Below are 22,931 nucleotides of genomic sequence, written 5' to 3' on the forward strand. Positions count from 1 at the left end.
GAGTGCTTTAAGGGGTGCCAAGGTAGGCACCTCCGCAGGCCGCTTCCGGCTAAGGACAAGGCGATCACAGGGTCAGCACAAGACAAAAGAACGAACGGAAGGCACTGTGACCCCACCAAAAATACACCCACCTCGAGTGGGGCGGCAACCGCTTCGCCACGGTGACCCTTGTCCACAAAGGCGGTGGAGGCGGCAGAGGCATAGCCTCCATGTCCATCGGCGCCGGTTGGTCCTCAACGGACCCCGGTGCCCCCTCGGTCCTCTGTGGGGGCAGTTGCGTCGCCTCCGCCGCCACTTGCTCCACCGCCGCCACCGAGCCCACCGGGCTGATGATGTGTTTGCCCAAAGCCCACGCCTCGGGCGTGTCGGCCTCGGCCCCGGAGCGGGCAATTGCCGACCCCGGGTCTGCTCCTCCTCCTCCTCCTGGGAGCACCGGGCTGCTGGCTAATGCCCCGGGCACTGTCTCCCCTACGTCAGGGAGATGGTCCAGGGGACCCCGCCCCATCTCGCCCTCGTCATCCCCGTCCGAGGCCTCCATCGACAGCGATGGCGATGGGGATTCCTCCAACGGGAGGCCATCCTTCCTTTGCTGCCGGCGGCGCTTATCTAGTTCCTCGCACGCGAGGATCTTCTTCATGCGCTTCACCGCCTTGGCATCCTTCCTCTTTTTCTGCACCTCGGCGTGCGCTCGGTTGACCGCCCGCTGCCTCGCGTCCTCGGGAACAGGCAGCGGAGAGGCACGCACGCCCTCATCCCCTGCAAGAACGGCGAACGTGCATAAGGGAATGAGAAGCAAGGAGAAACAGAGGAGGCCCAGGGGCTATAGCGGCGCATGACTTACCAGCGAGAGGAACCCCCACGATAAGCGCATCGTGATGGGGGTCAGGTTGTCGCCCCTCAGCTTCGCCTCCACCATCTCTCCCACCCGACGAAGAATTTCCTCGTCGAAAAGGGCAGAGGAGGACATCCAGATGCCCTCATTGGGCTCACCCGACCTCATCTCGAACAGTCGCCGCCACCGAGCCATCAGCGGCAGCACCCTCCGGCGGTGGAAGGCAGCCACGACCACAGCCGCGGTAAGGCCACGGCCCCGTAGCCTCTCCAGCCCCTCTAGAAGCGGCTGCAGCTTGTGCTGATCCTCCCTCGGGACGCCATACTTCCACCTCTCCGGGCAGCTCCCCACAATCCGCCCAGCGTAGGGGGAAGTCCTCCATCGTCGTTGCGAAGATAGAACTAGCCTGTGTACCATCGGCGATTGGATGACGCGAGCTGGGCCAGGATGTAGAGGCGTTGGCAGTCCTGGCGCACCTGGAGAGTGCAGCTGCCGGCCCTCGTCGCTTTCCTCGTGCCCGACGTGCTCGTCGGCTTAGTAGTATGCCCCGCCCGAAAGAGGTGGAGCCACAACTCTGAATGGGGAGCAATCCCCAGGTACCCCTCGCAGACGACAATGAAGATGGCCACCTGTGCGATGGAGTTGGGGTTGAAGTTGTGGAGCTCCATGCCATAGTAGTGCGGGAGCGCCCGCATGAACCGATCCACTGGGACGCCGAGGCCACGCTCGTGGAAGGAGACGAAGCTCATGATGTAACCATCGCGAGGCCTCGGCTCCGGCTCGCCCGACGGAGCGATCCACTCTGGCCTGTTGGGGTCCGTCACCGGATGAAGGAGTCCACCGTCGACGAGCGACTAAAGCGTCTCCACGGTGACGTCGGAAGGATCCCAAGGGTCCGCCTCGATGACAACGATGTCGCCGGCCATGAAGTGCGGTGGAGGGCTCGAATGCGGCGGTGAGTTTTTCTTCTCTCTCTCTCTCTTTCTCGCTCTCTCCCTGGCTCGCTCTTCTCCCTTCTTCTTCCCGGCACCCGCTGCTCTAGCGATGGCTCGATGGGGGCAGAGCTAACGTAGGCAAGGTAAGGTGGGAAGGGGCGAGGCTCTCCACGTATTTATGCAGGGTGAAGGCGAAACGGATGGGCGATGAAATCGGGGAAGTTTCCCCTGGATCCGACGTGGTTAACCCCGATCCGATTTTACCGCCCACGCACCCACCTTTTTCTCATTAATTGTGGGAACAGTTACGTCCCATCCACCACGTCGCGCCCGACCACTACGGCAGCAGGCGTTGTTCCGCCTCCACAGAAAACCGCCTCAAAAGGCGCGCCACCCGTTGCCGAGCCGATGGGGAAGATATCCCCCCCACCCTATTCCTTTCAGATAAAGGAACCGGGCTCTGAGCCTATTACGGTCCAGGGGTTCGAAGGCTGGGCCCCTAGGGGTTTCGACAGCCGCCCCAGGACAACAGAGTCAGGGACGATCGCGGGCAAGCCCATACGGGCTCAAGCAAGCGAAACGCTTGGGACGCCCTAAGTCGTGTCCGAGACCGGCAGGGAGGTCTCCGAATGGGATCCCACCGTAGGGAGGCGCCGAGCCACCGAGGCCTAGCAAATGGCCTCGGCACCCACTAGAGAAACCCTCTAGTACTCTTGGAGTGTGTCTCAGGACCGCTAGCCGTCCCCTAGCGAACGGGGCATGGGCCTCCACTCAGACTTACCCGATAACAGCTCACCGGAAGTGCCAACGCTCATGCCCATCGAGGGTAGCCTGGCACATTCCACCCCTCCTTCTGAACGAAAAGGAAGCGTGAGGGTCATACAAAAAGCCAGGGGAGCCCCTGATGGACCTCTTGCTCCGTGCAGAGGCTAGGGGGCTCTTCCTGCAACCTTGCCAAGACCCAGCGGCTCCGGCTCGCACCCGAATGGGCTCGGCAAAACAACCCCTCCTTCTGAGCGAAAAGGAAGCGCGAGGGTCGTGCAAAAAGCCAGGGAGCTCCCGACAGCCCTCTCGCTCCGTGCAGAGGCTAGGGAGCCCTTCCTGCAACCTTGCTGAGACCTCGCGACCTAGGCTCGCGCCCAAAGGGGCCTCGGCAAACAAACCCTCACGCGCGAGGGGCGTATAAAAAGCCAGGGGAACTCCTGACAGCCCTCTCGCTCTGTGCAGAGGCTAGGGGGCTCTTCCTGCAACCTTGTCGAGACCCAGCGGCTCCGGCTCGCACCCAAATGGGCTCGGCAAACAAACCCTCCGTCCGAACGAAAAGGATATGTGAGGGTTGAAAAAAAAGCCAGGGGACCCTTGACCGCCCTCTCACTTCAGGCGGAGACTCGGGGGCTCCTCCTGCACCCAAGACAAAGACAAACGACCTAAGCCCGCGCTAGAAGTTTCGTTACAAATACGATAAAGGGCACCGAGCCCGTTACGGTCTAGGGGTTCGAAGGCTGGGCCCCCTGAGGTTTCGACAGCCGCCCCAAGGCAACAGAGTCAGGGACGACTATGGGCGAGCCCACGAATGGTCGAGGCCCGAGCAAACAGTCGCTCGGGGCGTCCTAAGTCGTGTTCGAGACTGGCAGGGAAGTCTCCGAATGGGATCCCACCGTAGGGAGGCGCCGAGCCACCGAGGCCCAGCGAATGGCCTCAGCACCCACTAGAGAAACCCTCTGGTACTCTTGGAGTGTGTCTCTGGACCGCTAGCCATCCCCTAGCGAATGGGGCACGGGCCTCCACTCGGACTTACCCGATAACAGCTCACCGGAAATGCCAACGCTCGTGCCCACCGAGGGTAGCCTGGCACATTCCACCCCTCCTTCCGAGCAAAAAGGAAGCATGAGGGTCGTACAGAAAGCCAGGGGAACCCCTGACGGACCTCTTGCTTCGTGCAGAGGCTAGGGGGCTCTTCCTGTAACCTTGCCGAGACTCAGCGACCCGAACTCGCACTTGTGGGCTCGGCAAATATGATAAAAACTCCTCACTCAAAAACATGAAAAAAGCCCCTGGAGGAGTGACTCTACTCCTCCAGGGCCTCAGGGGCTACACCCAGCGGGTGCGCTCGCGCGCACCCACCGAAACCTCAAGAAGCAAAACACAATCCCTACAGGAGCGGCTGCAAGCCAAGTCTCGACAAACCCTCAGGGAGAGTGCACGCACTCCCCCCGAGGTTCGGGGGCTACTGTCGGGTACCATAGAACGGGGTACCCCGAGCATACACCAAAAGGGTCACTCAAATCCTATCAACAACAAAGCTAGAGGGTAAGCCACGGGCTCATCACCAGCCCCGTCCAAGCCCACCAGGCTCTCCGCCTCGCCTCAGGCCTCGCACAGGAGGTCTCGGCGCCCGGACGCAATCTCCGCCTCGCGCGAGGCCTCTCATGGGAGGCCTCGGCAAGGAGCCCAATCTCCGTCTCGCCCGAGGCCCCGTGCGTACAGCCTCGAATGAGACAGCTATTCTCCGTGTCGATCGAGGCCGGCTTATCAATAACCCGTCGCTCCCGCCTCGACCGGTCTTCCCGACAACATGTCACGTCCTATTAATGTGTCAACCACTCCCGCGATCTCAGCCGGACGGCGGATCGACACTACGAAGTGGCCGATGGGACAAGAAGTCGCATCAACACCATACCGGCTAAGACAGGGCGCGGTGAGGATTACCGGCCACTGTATTCTGGCACTGTGCCCACGATCAGCGCCCGCACTGTGCCCCGCAATCCCCGCCCCGAAGACAACGCGGCATGGGAAGCCTGGCCCGGGTCATCATCGCCTCCGAACCAGTATACCAGATCAACCGCTCCCTCCGGGCCTCGACACTCTACACCAGGGTCTCGGCTATCTCGGGATTCACGTCTACCGAGACCCCCCACCACGGTTCGTCCTTGGCACCAACCGAGCCTCGACCTCGCGCGCAGTCAATCCACAGCGACCCGCACGCTGACCGCCGCACCCGCTCCGAGGCCGCCCTGGAGCTCCCATGACGCACAGGATCGGATGTGACCAGCACGTCGCCCCAGCGCTCCAAGGACGGACCACTCCAACGACCACGCCGCTACAGAAACAGGCTACAGGGCTCGGACGCCGCCTCTGTTCGCACGACGCCGTATAGTTAGTACATGTACTACCCTTGTCCCCCCTTCAAACTATAAAAGGAGAGGACTTAGGCCATTTCTAGGGGGGACGGAGGCACTCACGAAGAACAACACCCTGTAACACGCACACCTCCCTGCCGCTCGAGAGCAACATCTCAAGCAGCTCGCATCACTCCCCATCGAGACCTGGGACTAGCTCCCTCTCTCACCTAGCTTGTAACCCCCTACTACAAGCACTTCGGTGCAAGGAATATAAGATCGATCTCTCAGACTGGACGTAGGGCACCAATTGCCTGAACCAGTATAAGCCTTGTGTCTCTTTGCATCACCATCCGGGATTGGGAACACGCAGAACAAATTTACTAGTTGGTTGAGGACCCCCGGTCCAAAACACCGACACATAGGTTGTGTACACCTTAGCTGTGTAGATGATTTGAGTAATCTTATTATAACTGTTAACTTGATGTAATTGTCTATGTTCAATAAAAATGATTTTTATGAAAAAATAGATAAATAAAAAGACCTATGTCATTAGGAGATTAGTAGGGGTAAATTTATTCAGAGGTCAAGTGGACAAATCGGTTTGTTTGGAGTTGATCTGTTTGAAATATGGCCAGCCCAATAGGAAAGTGGCCTGGACTTCTGATTCGACGGGCTAGGACGATGGATTAAAAGCGGGCCGCTTTTCCCAGCCCAGTAGATCGATCTCGTAGTCATGTTCTATCGGACGGCTGCGGCCTCGATCGCTGGCCGGATAGCAAGCACGAGGGTTTCTATTGCGGCGGGGTTTTTTCACTCCTGCGGCCGCAGCGTGTGACAAGCAGGCCCTCCCGCGAGCTCGCGGCGGATCCAACGACCGATCGATCCGTCATCCTCTCAGTTCCTCATCCCTCCGGGCATCCGGATTCCGGCGAGCGGAGGAAGGCGCCATGAAAGCTGCGGAGGACGCCACGCGCTGCCCTGAGATCCCCCGGCGGTGCCACCACTGCGCCGGGCCACTCTCTAAGGACATGGTGAACCCACGCCCCCAGATCGCCTCCTCCCTCTTGTCCATGACGCTGTCGCTAACCGCCGGGTCGCCCTGCCTCTGTGGAAACCCATCTGTTTGTTTCGTCTAACCTGCTGTTGCCGCTGCTAGCGGTTGTTGATTCTCCGCCTGCTAATTTGGGCGGTTGACCGTGCTAGCGATTTTTTTGGTTGTCTACTGATTATGGCCCGACTCAGTTCCAGTTGTGCGAGTAGTTGCTGCTTCGATGCGCCTATGTTCGTGAGCGTAGTTAGTGTGCACAAATTGAAATTGGCAGCTCGGCATGGGATTTATATTGATTTGGAGGAAGAAATTATATGCTAGTATTATGTTTTTGTTACGCTCGACCTGCTTTTGCTGCATCTAGTGGTTGATTCTCTACATCCGAATATGCAGCCTGAGGACAGTGCCAGTGGTGTCCTTTTTTATTTATAAAAAAGAAAAAAAATCCACATACTTTGATTTTGGCAGTGCAAGTTTTTCGTGCTCAGATGTTTGTAAATGAGAGTAGTCATTTTGTGCATATTGACATTCACAGCTCAGCATAGAGATTTGTTTACAAACTGCTGCAAGAAGTATTGAATTTCCGAAAGTAACTAACACAGCTCAACTGATCCTTGATTTTGTTATTGCTTGAAGGAAACGAGCAGCTGGACAGTACCTCCGTTGGTTCGAGATAGCTTCTCCATGGTATGTTCCCTCTCCAGCTTGGCTGATGTTCTGTAAGATACTAGGACTTTGATGTGGCTGTTAATATTAAATACACGTATGTTCCCATCTCGTGGCAGATTGGTTCGGCTCTTGGGGGTATAGCAGGAGCCTTTTATGGTTTCAACCATGGTATGTTCTCTTCTGTAATCTGTAGCAAATTGAGTTGTTTGAGCACTATTCGATGTGTGCGCATGCCTGATGATTAGATTGTCTTATGACATTTATTTCACTCTGCCTTGTGACTAATGAATGGATTGTAATTAAATTAGTTTGGGATCCACATGCTGCAGCTCATTTTGTCTATGTGATTGTAATTTGTGAGTGTTGTTACTAGTTGGCTTAGTAACACTTGCCATTCATACTTGTACTGAATCTCATTAGCATATGATTTACTGGAAACGGTTTGGGATTATCTTTGCATGTGTAAACAGTACTTTGCAAATAGCAGAATGTTTATTCCTCATACGTACCTGAGCATGTAAAAAATCGTCTTCCTTATTGGTTCACATTATATTTATTCGCTTTATTTACATTGAGTTGATTTTTGCTTTGTATATTTTTTGATAAATGGGCATAGGATGAAATCGGTTAACCTTTTGTGTTTTTCATAAGTTTTGGCCAGTTAATGCTGCTGTGCGCCTGTGCAATGATAATTATTTTTCCATAAGATCTGATATGTGAGTTTCTAATGCAGTTATGCCTGTTGTTCGACGCCACATTAAGGGCCCAATGTGGATGCATTTTTTTGTTGGTGTAAGTTATTATATACTTTTATAATCCATACATTAACAGTTTCTTGTGGACCTGTTCAGCATGAACCATTTTGAGGACATTTCTTAGTAACTTCATGGCTATCACTGTGACAATCTTCAGTTGTAACATTCATTCTATAGCAGATATCAAGACCTAATTCGTTCTAATGTTCTAAGCAGACCATTCATGACTTTATCTCTGCACAGTGCTGAATATCCAATCAGACCCTGTGTTCTATTTAACAATTCCACCAAATCAGATAATGTTTATGAAAGTGTGCCATGTTGAGATTTCTTAGTGTGTATCCATAGCTGCACCTAGTTAAGAGGGAAAAATTATGAGCACTGTCTTTTTTGCCAAGAACAATAAAAAGTTGATCACATGATGATCTGGTGCAAAGAAGTATTAGTCTGATCGTCCTATTTGTTTGTTTCCCTTATATGCAGGCACCACCAGTTATTGTGTTCTCTTCTGCATGTGCTGGATTAGCAGGTTAGTCATTAGTCTTCTATGTGATTTTTTTTGTCCGTTTAGCTATTTTGTGTGCTTATTTTGCTGTCCAAAAATTTAGCTTTTTTATTATCATGGCAATGCTGGATACAATTATTTTTTTTATTTATAGAGATTTTCCTGGTGCAAGCGGTAGAGTCTTACCGCCTGTGACCGGAAGGTCCCGGGTTCGAGTCGCGGTCTCCTCGCATTGCACAGGCGAGGGTAAGGCTTGCCACTGACACCCTTCCCCAGACCCCGCACAGAGCGGGAGCTCTCTGCACTGGGTACGCCCTTTTTTATAGAGATTTTGTGTATTACTCATGTAAGTTTTAATATACCATAGAAATTGCTCCAGTCGCCATCCTTGACAAGTTACGTTGTGGCAAATAGATTTTACCTTTTCTATTTCCATCCACAATGTCCCCTGCCAAAGGTTTGGTGAACTTAATTGGATATAAACCATTCAAAAGTAGAACAGGAGCAGAAGGGAACCTCAGCAATTAATTTTTTCCTTTCAAAAGGGTTGTCCTGATTGGCCTGCATTGGGCTTTGATCTCTAAATTTTGCGGTGTAGGACATTTTCCCGAGGCAGATGAGCTTTTTAATATTATCGAGCATTAGTGCTAAGCCATTCTTTTACTGGTTATTTTGGGCATGGATTCGGTTCGATTATATGTACATGCATGGCTCACCTCAGCTCTCCTACAATTTCAATCATATTTATATAATTATATGCATGATGCTAAATTGCTAATGCTTAATTGCTCTACAAAGTGTGGGGGATTGCGAGTTTGCAATTTGCTAATGCTTAATAAGCAGCAGTGACACCTGCTTAGGATTTAGAAGCTTTAGCATGTCAATGAGACCAGACTTGTAACAGAAGGTTTTGCACATCCTCAATCGTAAACTGCCCCTCTTCTCCTGCTGAATTATATGAATCGTCAACACATAACTGGCATGTAATTGTGTTGTTCATTATTGATGTGGGGCCGTTGGCAAGCATGTCACAATCAGAAACTGCATACTATTTGATGTTTCTCATGGTTAGCATACAGCATTTATTTATTTTGTTAATAGATAGTCAGAATGGAGTAAAGATGCATGGTAGGCAAGTATTGATCTCACCTCACGTTTCTTACTTCTGTTTAATATGACTATTCCATGAAATCATTTTTAACACATTCACTGCAGGACATGACACTCCTATTATCACTGAAATTATTTTTATTGATCTGTAGGTGGTACAATACCAGCCACTGCACAACTGGTTTCGTCATCCTATCATGCTGTGTCATCGCACTCCTTTGCCCGCTCTTCTTCGCATGTAGCAGCGCATTCGCCCTCCTTTGCCCCCTCTGCATCTCATGACGACATGCACAAGACAAGAAGCTCCTCACCGTTGTGAGTTATTGGTGCAACAACAGTTCCTCTACATAACTTGCCTGCCTTGAGAAACTATCTTCTTAACTCCCATCCTACTCTATGAAACATGAATGTTTTATCACTCCTTGCGCTGTTTAATGGGGGGTATGCTTTTGTAAATGGTAATTTTTTCTCATGGACGGATGCTATATGTGCCCTGTTTATAAATTTTCGATATATTTTGATGTATAGCTAGCATTGGGCTTTGTTTTATGGTCCAATAAAAGTTAGTGCTGTGACCAGTGTACACTCAGATGAGGTTCTTTTGAGATATTCCAGCTCTGGAAGATATTGTTGTGCTCAATGGTAGTGTGACTGCATTCAGTATTTACAAGTAAAATGCCAGGTAGTCTTCCTTGGTTGTTAATTGAACACATTGCCTTCGTTGGATATCCAGTGCTGAGATGCCAAAGTATAATTCGGATATCTTTTATGTTTATCCGTGAATTGAATGACTTCAGTGAAGGGTTGTCTTGTTTCAAACAAACAATTTTAGTGTGCTTTAGCTTTTGAGACATGCTTTTGCTGTGAAGGCGTCAGCTTTCAACAGTGTAGCAAAATTCGAATCAGTCTTCAAATCAAATCGGTGCTGGGTTGAAGTTTGCAGACAGCAATATCCTTCTCTTCCTGGCTCTACAGCGCACCAGTGAGCTCTTACTATTTTCTGCTTCATTAGAGCAACTCCAGCCCTAAAACTAGGGTTCCTGCTTTTGATTTTAGGACTTTTTCTACTTTGAGGTCTTCAATTCTTCATTTTTTGAAGACTCGTCACTACCAAGGGCTCTTAAACTTCTGTTTCTTATGACATGTGATACATGTTCATCGCTAGCATATTTTCTCTCTCTTGGGCGGGTTAACCTCAATGGCGATAGGTTACCGGGCGTGCCAAGGTCAGGGACGATAGAGTCACGGCATGGGTGATTGGGTGTTTGGGTGGATGCTTACTTAAGATCGGATGAAGCCGGCATGCATTGCTTGGGATCGGCTCGAGCTCAACCTCAGGGAAGACCGGAGCTGGAGGCCGGCCAGGCTTGGAGACAGCCGGGGACAGGGTTCTGGATGTGAGCCAAAGTCCGACAAGAAAAGGGGGGAAGGGGTGAAGGAATGTTTTTTTTAACTCGAAGGAATCGTTACGAAACATGGTGCCAGCGGTTAGGATTTTTTCTCCCCGTCTCTCATGATCAACACAATAGATAAAAATAGAAGAACAAATAGTCATAAGATAGGAAGACTATTCTTTATTCCTCTAAATATTGATAATTTACAACATAGAGCTCTCACGTATATATAGTCCTGCCAAGGTCTAAGAGTTTGGTAAGCTTATATACAAATGGACTAGGATTATGATTTCTCATTTTCCTTTCCTTTAGGATAGAGTCTGTATGTTTTACAACGCTCCTTCTTGGACGATTACCATGATATACACATGGCTCATTAAAAATCCATCTAAAAATCTAATGGAAAAAAACGGTTCTTACAGAAAAGAGTACATCACATTCGTTAATTGCATTGCACATGTTGCCTCATTAGAAACCTTGTGTGAGAAACCTTAAAGTAAAAACTCACCTAGGAAAAAGAGTGCAATATTCAACCTTCTTAGTCATTCATTCTTCAGAATATTGTATTCTTCGTAAATAGATAGTGATCTTCATGATCTATGTATAAATTTTAATGTTTTAGCAAATATTATCTACTTGATATTCATAATTTTAGTGGTTTACTTTTAAGGTAGATTCAATCAAATATGCCCCCCTCATAAAGCCATACTTTGAACTTCATGTTCAAATCACACTTTTCATAACCATGTGTTTAATTAATGGTATGCAGTGTCACAATACTATATCTTTCAAAAGTTGGCTTATAATTCTTCTATAAATTATAATATGGGTATAAACAAGAGCAATATTCTTCATGCATAATGACCACTTGCTAGTTGTGCAAAACAAACAAATTTTATTCTTCAGGATAATAAATCCTTTCAGAGATTTATGGGGTAAATAAGTTAATATTCAATATCTTCTAGATAGTGTATCAAACTTATACTAGAGTTTGAATACTTATAATTCTTTCTTAGTGGATTTTCAAATTATATGTTCTACAAATCTTCGGGATTTTAATTGTACCACTAAATAATAAATTCAGTCTTGCATTTGGCAGTTCAATCGCCAAAATCACCATTATTCTTACACTTTTATGGTATTTTAGAGGATATCAACACTTTGTTGCTAGCTTTACAATATACACTTTCTAAGTGTTAGTATGACACCTTCATGGTGTTTATGATTCCTCATTTTTTTTTCTCTTGGGTCTATATTCACTTTTGGGATTAATGATGTTTATTCAAGAATCGACTGGTAAACCCTTCATGGATTAACTCCTTCAAGGATGTTCTTATTTTCGGTGAATAACATTTCTCTTCTATGAGATATATTCTCTACTACATGAGAGATTATTATGTGATATACACAATGAGATAGTGTTATTCACTATAAAGTCATTTGATGACCCTGTTCCTTCTAGGACATGCTCTTCTTGAGACTTTAATATTTATTCATGAATATATTCTACCTTAGACTTCTTAATACTTGTATGAGCTTTAATTTTCGTATGTTGCGATTTATATTCTTCGGGAATTATATGATTTTTTATAATCCACTTATTAACTACATATTTCATATTCATTCATTTCATTTGCCAGAGATATAGCAGAACATTTATTCCTTCTTAGTAAGAGATACAACCTCAATTGCCTTCTTCATTGACCCGATATAATCGCTACAGGCGACTTTGACATAGACTTTGTTTTTTAATCCGGGTTCTCATAGAGAAACATTTACAATTATAGAGGTAGAGTTGTTGACAACTATTATTTTCTCCTAATATTCTCATAATATGATATAGTTCCGTCTCTTTGTTATTTCCCAAACAAGAGATAATTTATTGTTCTGCGTACCCAACACTATGATGCATACGCTTAGTGTGTTGAATTTTATCTTCATGATGAAAATCTATATGAGGTGCTTGACCTTCTTCATGAGGTGTTCTCTTCATGAGAATGGAGAAGTTTATTCTTATTTTATTTCTATTCAATAAGTATACACTAAACTAGGATTCATAGGCGTCCTGGTGGATTTTAGCTTGATAGTATACAATATTTTAGTTTACTACTAGTAAACACAACTTCTGATTTATAATTTCAAGTTACTCCTCTCATTTTTAAAATATCTGGCATATGCTCTGCTTCATGCTTTACAAGAGCATTACTCGAACTATTATTTGATTTAGTGCATGATACTATTCCTACTTCAAACTTTAAGGAATATTTTCTCTTAAGATCATTTTCTTTCTACGAAAATAATATTTGGTATTCAAAATAGGCTTTCTCTCCCCTAATGCTAATATTTGATCTTTTAATAGCATACTTCAAAAGATATCCCCTACCATGGGCTTAAAATAATTCAAATTTATATATTTCCAACTACAAGTGAAGGCCCATTCATGTATGCTATGATGAAATTTAATGGGAAATATTCACGCAAATATTTAAACACGGGTTTCATATTCATTAAATGCAGCGAGCTAGAATACATAAAGTACATTTATGAATGTTCACCATTCCTACAAACTCAGGGATGTTCTCTCCCTGATTTGCATATATTATAGTTTAGAAAATTATTTTATTGTCTAGCTTCTTTATTGTTTAGCCAAAATAATTGATCTAAGTACTCATACATAAAAAATGGACCATATACTTCAAAAATATAGAATACGCAACATTCAAACTCACATGAAATTTCTTTTAGATTTTTCTAATTACTATTAATGTAAAATTCCCCAAATGCCTTTTCTTCATAAATCCCAAATCATTATAAGTATTTTATCTACCAACTCAATTTACATTATAATCCTGCCCATTCAATTGGGTCACTTCTCCATTTAGTCAATTTCAATTTAACCAACTCCCCTGATCTTAGACTACTTGGCCAATAGACCAATCTATTGCTTATGCATGCGATGCATTGAAAGCAAAATATTTCTTAGTTCAACGAGAACTATGTAGATATAGCATGCTAGCTAGCTAATTTAATTATAAGGAAAGTGCAAAGGTAGCTTAAAGCTACAAAATATAGCTACTATGCTAATATTCATACAAGAGTAGAGATAGTTGTAGCTCGACAAGAGCACAACATATATAGTGATACACATTCATGTGTAATGTGGAATATTGGTATTCAATCCAACGTAGTAGATAACAATAAAATGCAAAGCTACAAGCTTGCTTGCAATTAGTTCAACGTAGAGAAAGTTATTTCGATCGGAAGGGACTTGACTAGAACTTTAAGTCCTGATACATGCACTCAAAGATAGATTTAGGAATGTTATGCCTATTAAATATATATTACTCATATTTTCTTATGACTTTACCCAAAAAAATCCTCCCATTTTTCATACCATAATTACTTTAAGTAGTAATATGCTTCATGCATCATCTATGAATACTCATTTCTAATGTTAAATAGAATCTAATCATACTTCTAGTATAGATCAGTGTTGGCATGAAATTCACATATCTAGTGTACTATTCAGTGTATGACTATATATTCAAGGTAGAACATAAACTTCTAGTTTTTGGGTTGAAGTATTAAATACTTAGTTTTATGATTATACTATTTCTTGGCTTAAATTGATCCTTCTAAGATCAGTTAATATGATAGTATAGTCCAATTGTTCATGTGCTTCTAGAAATTCATTTTCCCTTCTACCTACATGCATGGTAGTAGTGCACAAAGAATTATAACCTTCATGGTTAATCGAAGCTTCTTTGTGGATAAAATTAATGTAAAATTTATTTAGATAGGCAATAGGTAATTATTTATATAAAAATCATAATTCATTCCATGCAAGATTAACATATATTACTGCAAGTAAAAATTACAACTAAGAATAGTAAATGCTTCATATTAGTCTTTAAACTAATAAATTAATCATTAACTCTTCTATGAATTTACATAATCCACTTAATTTAACGGGAATTAAAACTTAAAGCACCACAATCACTACTAGCAATACTTCATGATATGAATTTAAAAAGCAACAAATCTATAAGCACATGATTTAAGTTCTTCTTAAAGAGGAACTGTAAATGTTTTAATTTCTATCCGTTTTTACATGTCTTAGCTTCAATGCTTGACATTTTAGCAGCTTCTTGTTTGCTCGATCCTTCAAGTAGGAATATAATATACGTAAGTCACGTGTCCTAATTCATAGAGCTATCTAAATATTCTGACTCAAATTCTATTTGATATTGAGTAATTCTTGATGATATTGGATACTTTTAGTACTTCGATGCTCTTGATTTTCTATTTCAAGAAACATTTCTTCTAAAATTAGATAAATTTGTCTTTATCATCTCGTCTTCTATGACTTTTAACACAAAGCTTCAAGCTAATTGTATTTGTTTATAGAGTAGCATTTATATCCCATATGGTCATATAAGTTTGAAAATTCAATTTCTAATATTTCTAACATTATGCAATCATCATAATATATGACATCTTCTAGAATTTCTCATGTAGTGAGTCCCATAATCAATGTTTTCCTAAACGGTAAACGGTAGACAGTCGGCGAGGTCTCGTGTAGCGTTTAGACCGTGTACACGGCGTGTACACGGTTTTACACGGATTACTCGTTTTTACTTTATTTGTAAAAATAACTATAATAACCTGTGTATATATTCCTATAACATAGATAATATTTGTATATTCAAATAATTTTATTATGAAAGTATATTCCACAACTAATCTAATGGTACTTATTACACATCATAAACATTTGTAATATTTTGAAAATAACATAGATAAATTATTTTCAAAATATTACCCAGTGTTCGCCTACACGGCCGTGTAGACCGATTACACGGCCGTTTTTTACCGTGTACACGGCGTTTCCGTGTAACCTACCGTTTATGGCCTAAACTGCACGTTCGGCTACCGAGTAGCGATTACACGCCGAGTAATCGGTCTACACGGCCGTGTAGGCGAACACTGCCCATAATACCTTTAGAATTTAGCTTGGTCACATACTCATTCTTTGAGAGTAATACCAGGAATTACTATGCTTATTAAGATCTACTCTACTTCAGTGGGACAGTAGAATATCCTACTAGAATTTAACAATGATCATGCTATATAATTCTGCCATTCAGGATATTCCTTCTTCATGAAGGTTATACATATATCATTATAACTAAGTCATGTGCATATAGGTTTATTGCGTGTAAACAAGTAGCAAGGTGCAAAAAGACAGTGGATGATTATGCAAAATATTCTTAGATGCATCTTAGCATTTTTCAGGATATAGCCATGGTACATGCTAATTTTCAGAATTAATACAACCATTCATTTATCCCAAAAATCATTATGCTAGGAAAACTAAATATGAGCCCATATACATTATACCATGTTTCTAATGTAATCATTCAAGATTTTATTCTTACAAATTACATGGTATATACTTCATAACGTGAGCATAAAAAATATCAACAAGTGGTACATATACATGAACATAAATTAAATACTATAAATGTCTACAAACAGAGGGATTTTTCTGTCAAAACGATTAATTTGTGGTACATATGATTAGCCACGGTGATGAGCTGCTTGCTAGCATCAAGTTAACAATTATTCATGCATCCTAAAACTACAGGTTATAAATTTTTTAAAGCCGAACAAAGACGTAGATTATTAGCATGTTGGAACTACATGTTCATGTGCTTGATCTAACAACTGTATGATCAACGAGATCAATACAATATCTTTACAGCTTCTCGTATTTTGCTTTCTTTAATGCAAAGTTCTTCATAGTTGTTATCCACATATATTGCCTGATAGACAAGTAACAAGTAAGCAGTATTCAGAGCGGCTGGATTGTACAATTACGTGTGAGCCAAGGATATGGCTGAGCGACGTGCAGGCCGCGGAGGACACGGTGTCGATGTTCGTGCGAGGTAGGTGTTGGGCTTATGACATGCGAGCTTTGTGGAGGTGCTTTTTGCACCGTGCAGAGGTGGCGTTCAGGCCAGGCCACGGTATCTATAACTTCAGGTCGCGGCACATACATGCAGCTGCTCGGTGGTGTGCGTGTTGCATCTGGGGAACATGAGGTATTCGGGCGTGCGAGTCTGGCGTGGAATTGCGGAAGTCTCCGGGCTTCACCATGCTCGGTGCGGCGGCCTGCCTACGACATTGCTGTCTAGTGGCCTATGAGTCATGGGCGACGGCGTTCGGTCCGTGCAGTGCAGGTGGCGGCCGCATGCTCTTCGTAATGGAGCTTAGTGCCTCGATTAGCGCATGATGTTGCTGACGTGCGAGCCAGGAACAAAAATAAAAAAAACCCTTCGTGTTCTTTCCTTTTTTTTTTATTTTATTAACCCAAAATTCAGCTCTTCTAGATGCAATCACGCAGCATGCACGTAGTTGCATATGTACTTCCGGTAGAAATTCTTATGCACACGTCATGTATAGTAATTGCAACAAAAAAAACATAATTGCCCAACTCGATGGTAAGACAAACGCAATTTGATCTACAAGATCCGTATTGGCGGTATGTATCTGCGAGATGCAGTTCTTTCATACTTTGCAGGATGCTAATTTGACATGCCTCACATGCCGTGTAGGGCAGTGGCTAGTAGATAATATCGCGTAGGGCGTTTGGCATTGTCGTAGAACTGTCTGCTTGACGTCGACGGTGTATGTCAATGTAGTGCAGATCGGTAGCAGGTAGAGGTAGCAGACCTGTTCCGCTAACAACATCTGGATGTCGACGTCGTCGAAGTAGTCGCGGCGTGGGACGTCGACGGTACAAGCGTCAGCATCGAAGAGCTTGTCGTACTAATAACGTGTTATGAAATATATTGCTAGCGGTTAGAACCTTTTCCTCTCCATCTCTCATAATCAACACAATAGATGAAAGTAGAAGAATAAATAGACATAAGATAGAATGACTATTCTTTATTCCTCTAAATATTGGTAATTTAAACGTAGAGCTCCTACGTATATATAGCTTTTCTTTCTTCATGATAAAGTCGGTATGTTTAACAATTACAACTGGAATGTTGAGAAGCGATTTCTAGCCGATGAGGAGGACCAGTGGCGGATGCACGATGCGGGATAAGGGGGGCTAAAACAATGGAGATGTTGATTTGCATGAAGATTTAATGGTGAAATCAAGCTTTTGCTACAGTGATTAGGCTTGAAATCAAGACATTAGGGGGGGCTGGAGCCCCCCCCCCCCCCTCCCCCAGCCCCCTCTTTGGATCCGCCACTGAGGAGGACAGAACCTACTATTAGAATCGGAACTGCGGTGGCAGGGGAGTGGCGCATGTGGACCGGGCAGGAGCTTGTATGGGCGCGGATGTGAAAAAGAAGAAAACAGAAGGGTAGGTGGACTTGGAGTGAGCTTCCGGAACCAGGGCTTGAGGGTACGATTTGAGAGGCTGATGAGTAGAGTTTCTGGAGCTTGATTTTTGGGTTTTGATTCATAAAAATAGAATAGGGCCTCAAGTACCGTGGAACGAAGAGTATCGTCATCACAATTTGCTTTGGACGCCATAGGTCTTGTCGGTCGTGTGGAGACTCCTTAGATCAATGCTGAAATGCACGCAAGGCTGACGTGCCTCTTCTTCAGCCTTGTCACGCAAGGCGAAGGCCTCGCTTGTCTTGTCACTTCTCGTCGGCCAGTATTCTAGGCCTGTAGCAACACAATCAACGCCCACTTCTGCCACTTGTGCGTTAGATTATCGAACCGAAATAATCCAATGCAAATCATGCTTGTTGAGTGATGGAGTAGAAAACCACTAGGTTCGTGCATGCTTGGAATACCGTGTAGGCAGTGGCGGATGCACGATGCGGGATAAGGAGGGGCTAAAACAATAGAGATATTGATTTACATGAAGATTTAATGGTGAAATCAAGCTTTTGCTACAATGATTAAGTTTGAAATCAAGACATTAGGGGGGGCTGGAGCCCCCCCAGCCCCCCTTTGAATCCGCCACTGCGTGTAGGTTTCCTCCTCGCTCGCCCGATCGCCCCGGCCAGCTGGCTGGGCCGAGGCACGCCGCACGCCGCACGCCGCACGCAGCAGCGGACCGGCGGCCGGCGTCCCCGTCTCACGACGCCTGCCGCGCGACCAGAGCCACACGCTTTTAAAAAAAAACAATTTCCCGCGGCACGGCACGGACGCTTACACTCGCTGATCGCTCCGTACTCCTCCCCTCGCGCGCTCGCCATCGGCCATCCCCGTCCTCCAGTCTGTACTCGCTTGGCTGCATCCGCGCTCCTGCTCCTACAAATCACGCCCCCATCTCCGTCTCCCTCCCCTCGTCTCATCACGAACAGTGCCTCGCTCTCACTGCGAGACAAGCGAGATGGAGAGAGAGCCGCAACCGCATGGACAGGTACAGGATCGCGCCGGCGCGGCCGGTCCAGCGGCGTCGAGATCGGCATCTTCACGGCCGAGCGCTACTTCAGCGCGGCCGACGTCGGCAGGCGCGACGCCGCCATGATCCCCGCGCCCGCGCTCGCTCTCCCTGATCATGATCACGACCTACCGCGGCTGTCGGTCCCAGCGGTGGCGGACGTGGCCAGCCAGAGCGGCCGCACCGTCGCGTCGTCGGATGCCAGCTGGAACAGCCGGTCCGGCCTGCTGTCTGCCGGGCACCTGGCCGCGGCCAGGCAGCATCAGCAGACGGGGAGCATTGGCGCCGGCGCCGGCGCCGCGGCGGGATATGGCAGCGATCAGGGTTACCGCGGCAGCAGGAGGACCGGTGGTGGTTCTGGCCCGCGCTGGACGCTGTTCGGCCGCGACTGCCCCTGCGCCGGCAGGAAGGCGGTCACCGTGGACGTCGCGTCCGAGCCGAGGAGCCCGGCGGCGACGGCGCACTTCCACGCCAAGTTCAGCCCGCAGTGTGCCGTAGAGGAGTGCCTGGAGAGCGCCATCTTTAAGGTGAAACAACCGTCTCCGTCTCCTCCGAGAGCCGCGACCGAGGAGGAGCCCACCAATGTGAAGGTCACAGTAACACCGGGGAGCCGCGCGTTCCCTCTCACCGCCGACGTGCCGTTCACCGCTTTAAGCAATCCCGACATCGATCGCCGCGTCCTGAACTCCGGCGGGTTCACGTTCCCAGCGCTCGGCGCGGCCAGGGTCGTGAGCGGCGGCGGCGGCGGCATCTTGGACGAGCCGCCGCGCGTGTCGCTGGAGGTGTTCCGCCCCATCGACGAGGACTCGGTGATGCTCGCGGACCCTCTGCCCGCCGCCGTGGCTCTGGCGGGCCGCGTCGGGGTGCTCCCGCGCGCCCCGCCGGCGGTTGCGGCATTGGTGGTGGACGAGGAGTCGATGAGCGACGCGAGCTCGGACCTGTTCGACCTGGAGAGCTTCGCGGCGTCCTCCTCGTACCCGACCACGTACCGCGGGTGGGGAAGCCGGAGCAACTCGGCCGACGACGACCTGCCCTACGTCTCCGCGGCGGTGGCCGCCGAGCCGGCGCTCAGCGAGTGCATGTACCCGGCGAGCGTGGTGTGGAGCGTGGCCACGGCCGAGGGTGGCGCGTTCGACGCGGCCAGCGTGGCCAACTTCTCCAGCGCCGCGTCCGCGTGCTGCGTCGACGACCTCCGCTACGTCGTCCCGGAGTCCCCCGAGGCCGGGTTCACCGCCGCCATGTCCCGCTGCGCCAGCCGGAAGAAGAGCGGCGGCGGCGGTGGCGGGTTCCTCAGCAGCTGCCGGTGCGAGAAGGCGGTCAGCGTGGGGCCCACGCCGGTGCGGGTGGTCCGGCCGCCGGCTCACCCGGGCGCGGCAGCAGCCAAGAGGTCCGGTGACGGCGCGTCACGGTACCACCACCACGGGCGCGCTCACGTGCCGGTCCGGACGTGACACGCCATCAAGCAGCCGGCGGCGACGCCAAGTGAACTATGTACATGCGCGCACGAGGTTGCCATTTTTTTTGCCGGTGGATTTCTGATCATGACTTGTCGCTATGTACAATAGCAGTACAAATGTGGATGCTTAAGTTGTTTATTTGGATTGTAGTGAGCGAATGCGAAACTGCTGTGTTAATATAACGGCATTGTCCACCCACTCATGCTGCTTTGATTGATTTCTTCAAAGTGTTGCACAAAATGGGGCACCTCTATAGTCTACACTCATTTCCTCCTGCTCGTTACAACTCATGTGCTCAACTTCCACGATGCTGTATGATCGCTTCGCGATTAATAATAAGGGGGCAACCACTTAAGAATATATGTATGGAATATAATGGTTTGTTTGGAAATTTGTCAGGGCACATTTATTTAGAAAGACGGCAGGAGTTTTGCCGAGATTATATTAGACGAGGAAAAATAAAAATAAGTATAAGAAAGGGGGAAACGACTGTCCTATATGACAACTTATATACGCTTGTACTTGGTTGGGAGACATAGTGGGATGGGCATCCCTGATTCTAGAGATATGGTGATCAAGATTTCTGTTTAATTGGAGGGATGTGATGATTCTTGTTTTTTTTTTCCTTGGTTAGAGGGATGATAATGGATAGAATGGCTCAGTTTCGGGTCTATATAGAGGGATGGGAACTGGACAGCTAGATATGGTTACCTCCTCATGAAAGTTGGTGAGGTTATCTCCTCATATTAATCTTTTCTTACAAACTTAGTATCAATTAGAAGAACAAACCATAATGAGTATGACTTAGTATACTTATTAATTCCTAGTTATTAATGTTATTGCTTCCACTAAGATAAGTCTCAACAGGGGTTTCATATTTTAATTTCTAAGACTCCCAAGTATTGGAAACAGTGTACACTAGTTTCACCGTATGAAAACTTTGCTCATCCCTCTCTTCATTAACTTTCATTAACATTGTGCCATATCAATATATTTGCTAAGTTGATAACTTATTTAATGCTCATGCTAATCATATTCTACACGGACGTCTTCATCTCTCATCTCATTTATTTGCCACTTCTTGGCCTTAGCAAAATGAACTAGCATCAAAATTAATCAATTCAGCTTGTTGGCGGGTGGGCCATAAAAAACGTGGGCCCCTGCCGGCAAGGACTAGGTTATCTATATTCACGGGTAAAAAAAATGGTTTGAACACTTTTAAAATATTTGTTTGAATAAACTCAATCTCACAATTGATATGGATTAGAGTAAAAAATAAACTAATTTGACACCTGAATTGCTTCCCATACATATGGATCGAACAAGCCTTTAGTTTCAGAGAGGAGGTTGTGCCGGTCGCAAAATGTCAAAAGGACACAAATCAAACCGTGATGGTGGTGTTTTTCCCCCCTAAAATTTTGGACGCACGACTTTCATCTAGGGGTGAAAACGGTACGGATATTTTACGACCGTATTCGAAACCGAATCCGTTTAGAGGGGTTGAGATCTGTCCGTATCCGAGTCCGGATATCCAACATCCGATACCGTATCCGTATCCGAATACTCAAATCGCATATTTATGATGTCGATATCCAATCGTATCCTATCTGACATAGTTGACACTATCCGTATTCGAATCTGAATCCGAACAGAAATATGAAAACAAATATAATATCGGTGATATCCGTCCGTATCCGATCCGTTTTCATCCCCTACTTTCATCCCTTTCTGAACATTTCTTATTCAGAAGCCTTGTTTAAATCTAGGGTGTAAAATTTTAGGGTGTTACGTGAGGGTGTCGCATGTGGTGTTCGATACTAATAAAAAAATAAATTACAAAATTCGTAATCCGTGAGACGAATTTATTAAGCCTAATTAATCCGGCATTAGCGTATGTGTTACTGTAGCACCACATTGTTAAATCATGGGCTAATTAGGCTTAAAAGATTGGTCTCGTAAATTAGTCGTAAGCTATGAAATTAGTTATTTTTTAGTCTATATTTAATATTTTATACATGTGTCTAAATATTCGATGAGATAGAGAGTAAATTTTAAAAGAGTAACTAAACAAGGCCCCAGTTGGATCGCTTGCACACTGGAGTGGCTCTGCCTGCAATCTGTATCGGATGAAGAATAATCAGTGACAGGACGTCCCAATCCCGCCTCCTTTTTGCGTTTGAGTGTGGAGGCGATTTTGCTACACATCGGCCACTGCTGAGAGGCAGACCACTCGATCGACCGGTCTCCGGCCTTTCCAACTCAAGCTAGTAGCTAGGAACATTCATTCATTCTGCTGTCTAGAGGTAGCTTCTCCTCAGACTCAGATACCCAATGACAGTATCTATCTGTTTTTTCTTTTGTGTTCAGGAAATTAAATCGTCTGTCGTGTGACGTGCATTATAGAGGGATGAATTCTGATGGAATTGCAAGCGTATCGAATGAGAATTAATTCAGTTCTGATTTCTGAATTTAAGTAAGGTCTCTGAGATGGAGGGGAGCTTGTTTGTGTGTGCTGAGCGTGCACACATAGTTAAACCGTTGGCTTAGTTTGTTTCTTTTAGACTAGTCCATTTTAGGGTCCATTAAGGGCTCTTTGGAACGCAGAATTGAAAAAATGTAGGAATAGGAAAAACAGAGGAATAATATAGGAATGCATGTGTAAAACAAATGATTCAAAACATTGGAAT

General features: G+C 46.3%; 1 protein-coding gene and 1 pseudogene across 1 annotated transcript; both read left to right on the forward strand.

Moving 5' to 3' along the window:
- Positions 1-5,670: 5,670 nt before the first annotated feature.
- On the forward strand, positions 5,671-9,665 carry LOC136449777 (uncharacterized). The gene is made up of 6 exons (XM_066449967.1): positions 5,671-5,920; positions 6,574-6,624; positions 6,723-6,774; positions 7,340-7,398; positions 7,845-7,890; positions 9,129-9,665. Exons 1-6 carry the CDS (start codon positions 5,837-5,839, stop codon positions 9,293-9,295), a joined length of 459 nt encoding a protein of 152 aa, XP_066306064.1. The 5' UTR covers positions 5,671-5,836; the 3' UTR covers positions 9,296-9,665.
- A 6,764-nt stretch (positions 9,666-16,429) lies between these two features.
- Positions 16,430-20,238, forward strand: LOC136454487 (protein PHYTOCHROME KINASE SUBSTRATE 4-like; annotated as a pseudogene).
- Positions 20,239-22,931: the final 2,693 nt, after the last annotated feature.

The sequence above is a fragment of the Miscanthus floridulus genome, chromosome 5, assembly GCF_019320115.1.
Source record: "Miscanthus floridulus cultivar M001 chromosome 5, ASM1932011v1, whole genome shotgun sequence".
NCBI lineage: Eukaryota > Viridiplantae > Streptophyta > Magnoliopsida > Poales > Poaceae > Miscanthus > Miscanthus floridulus.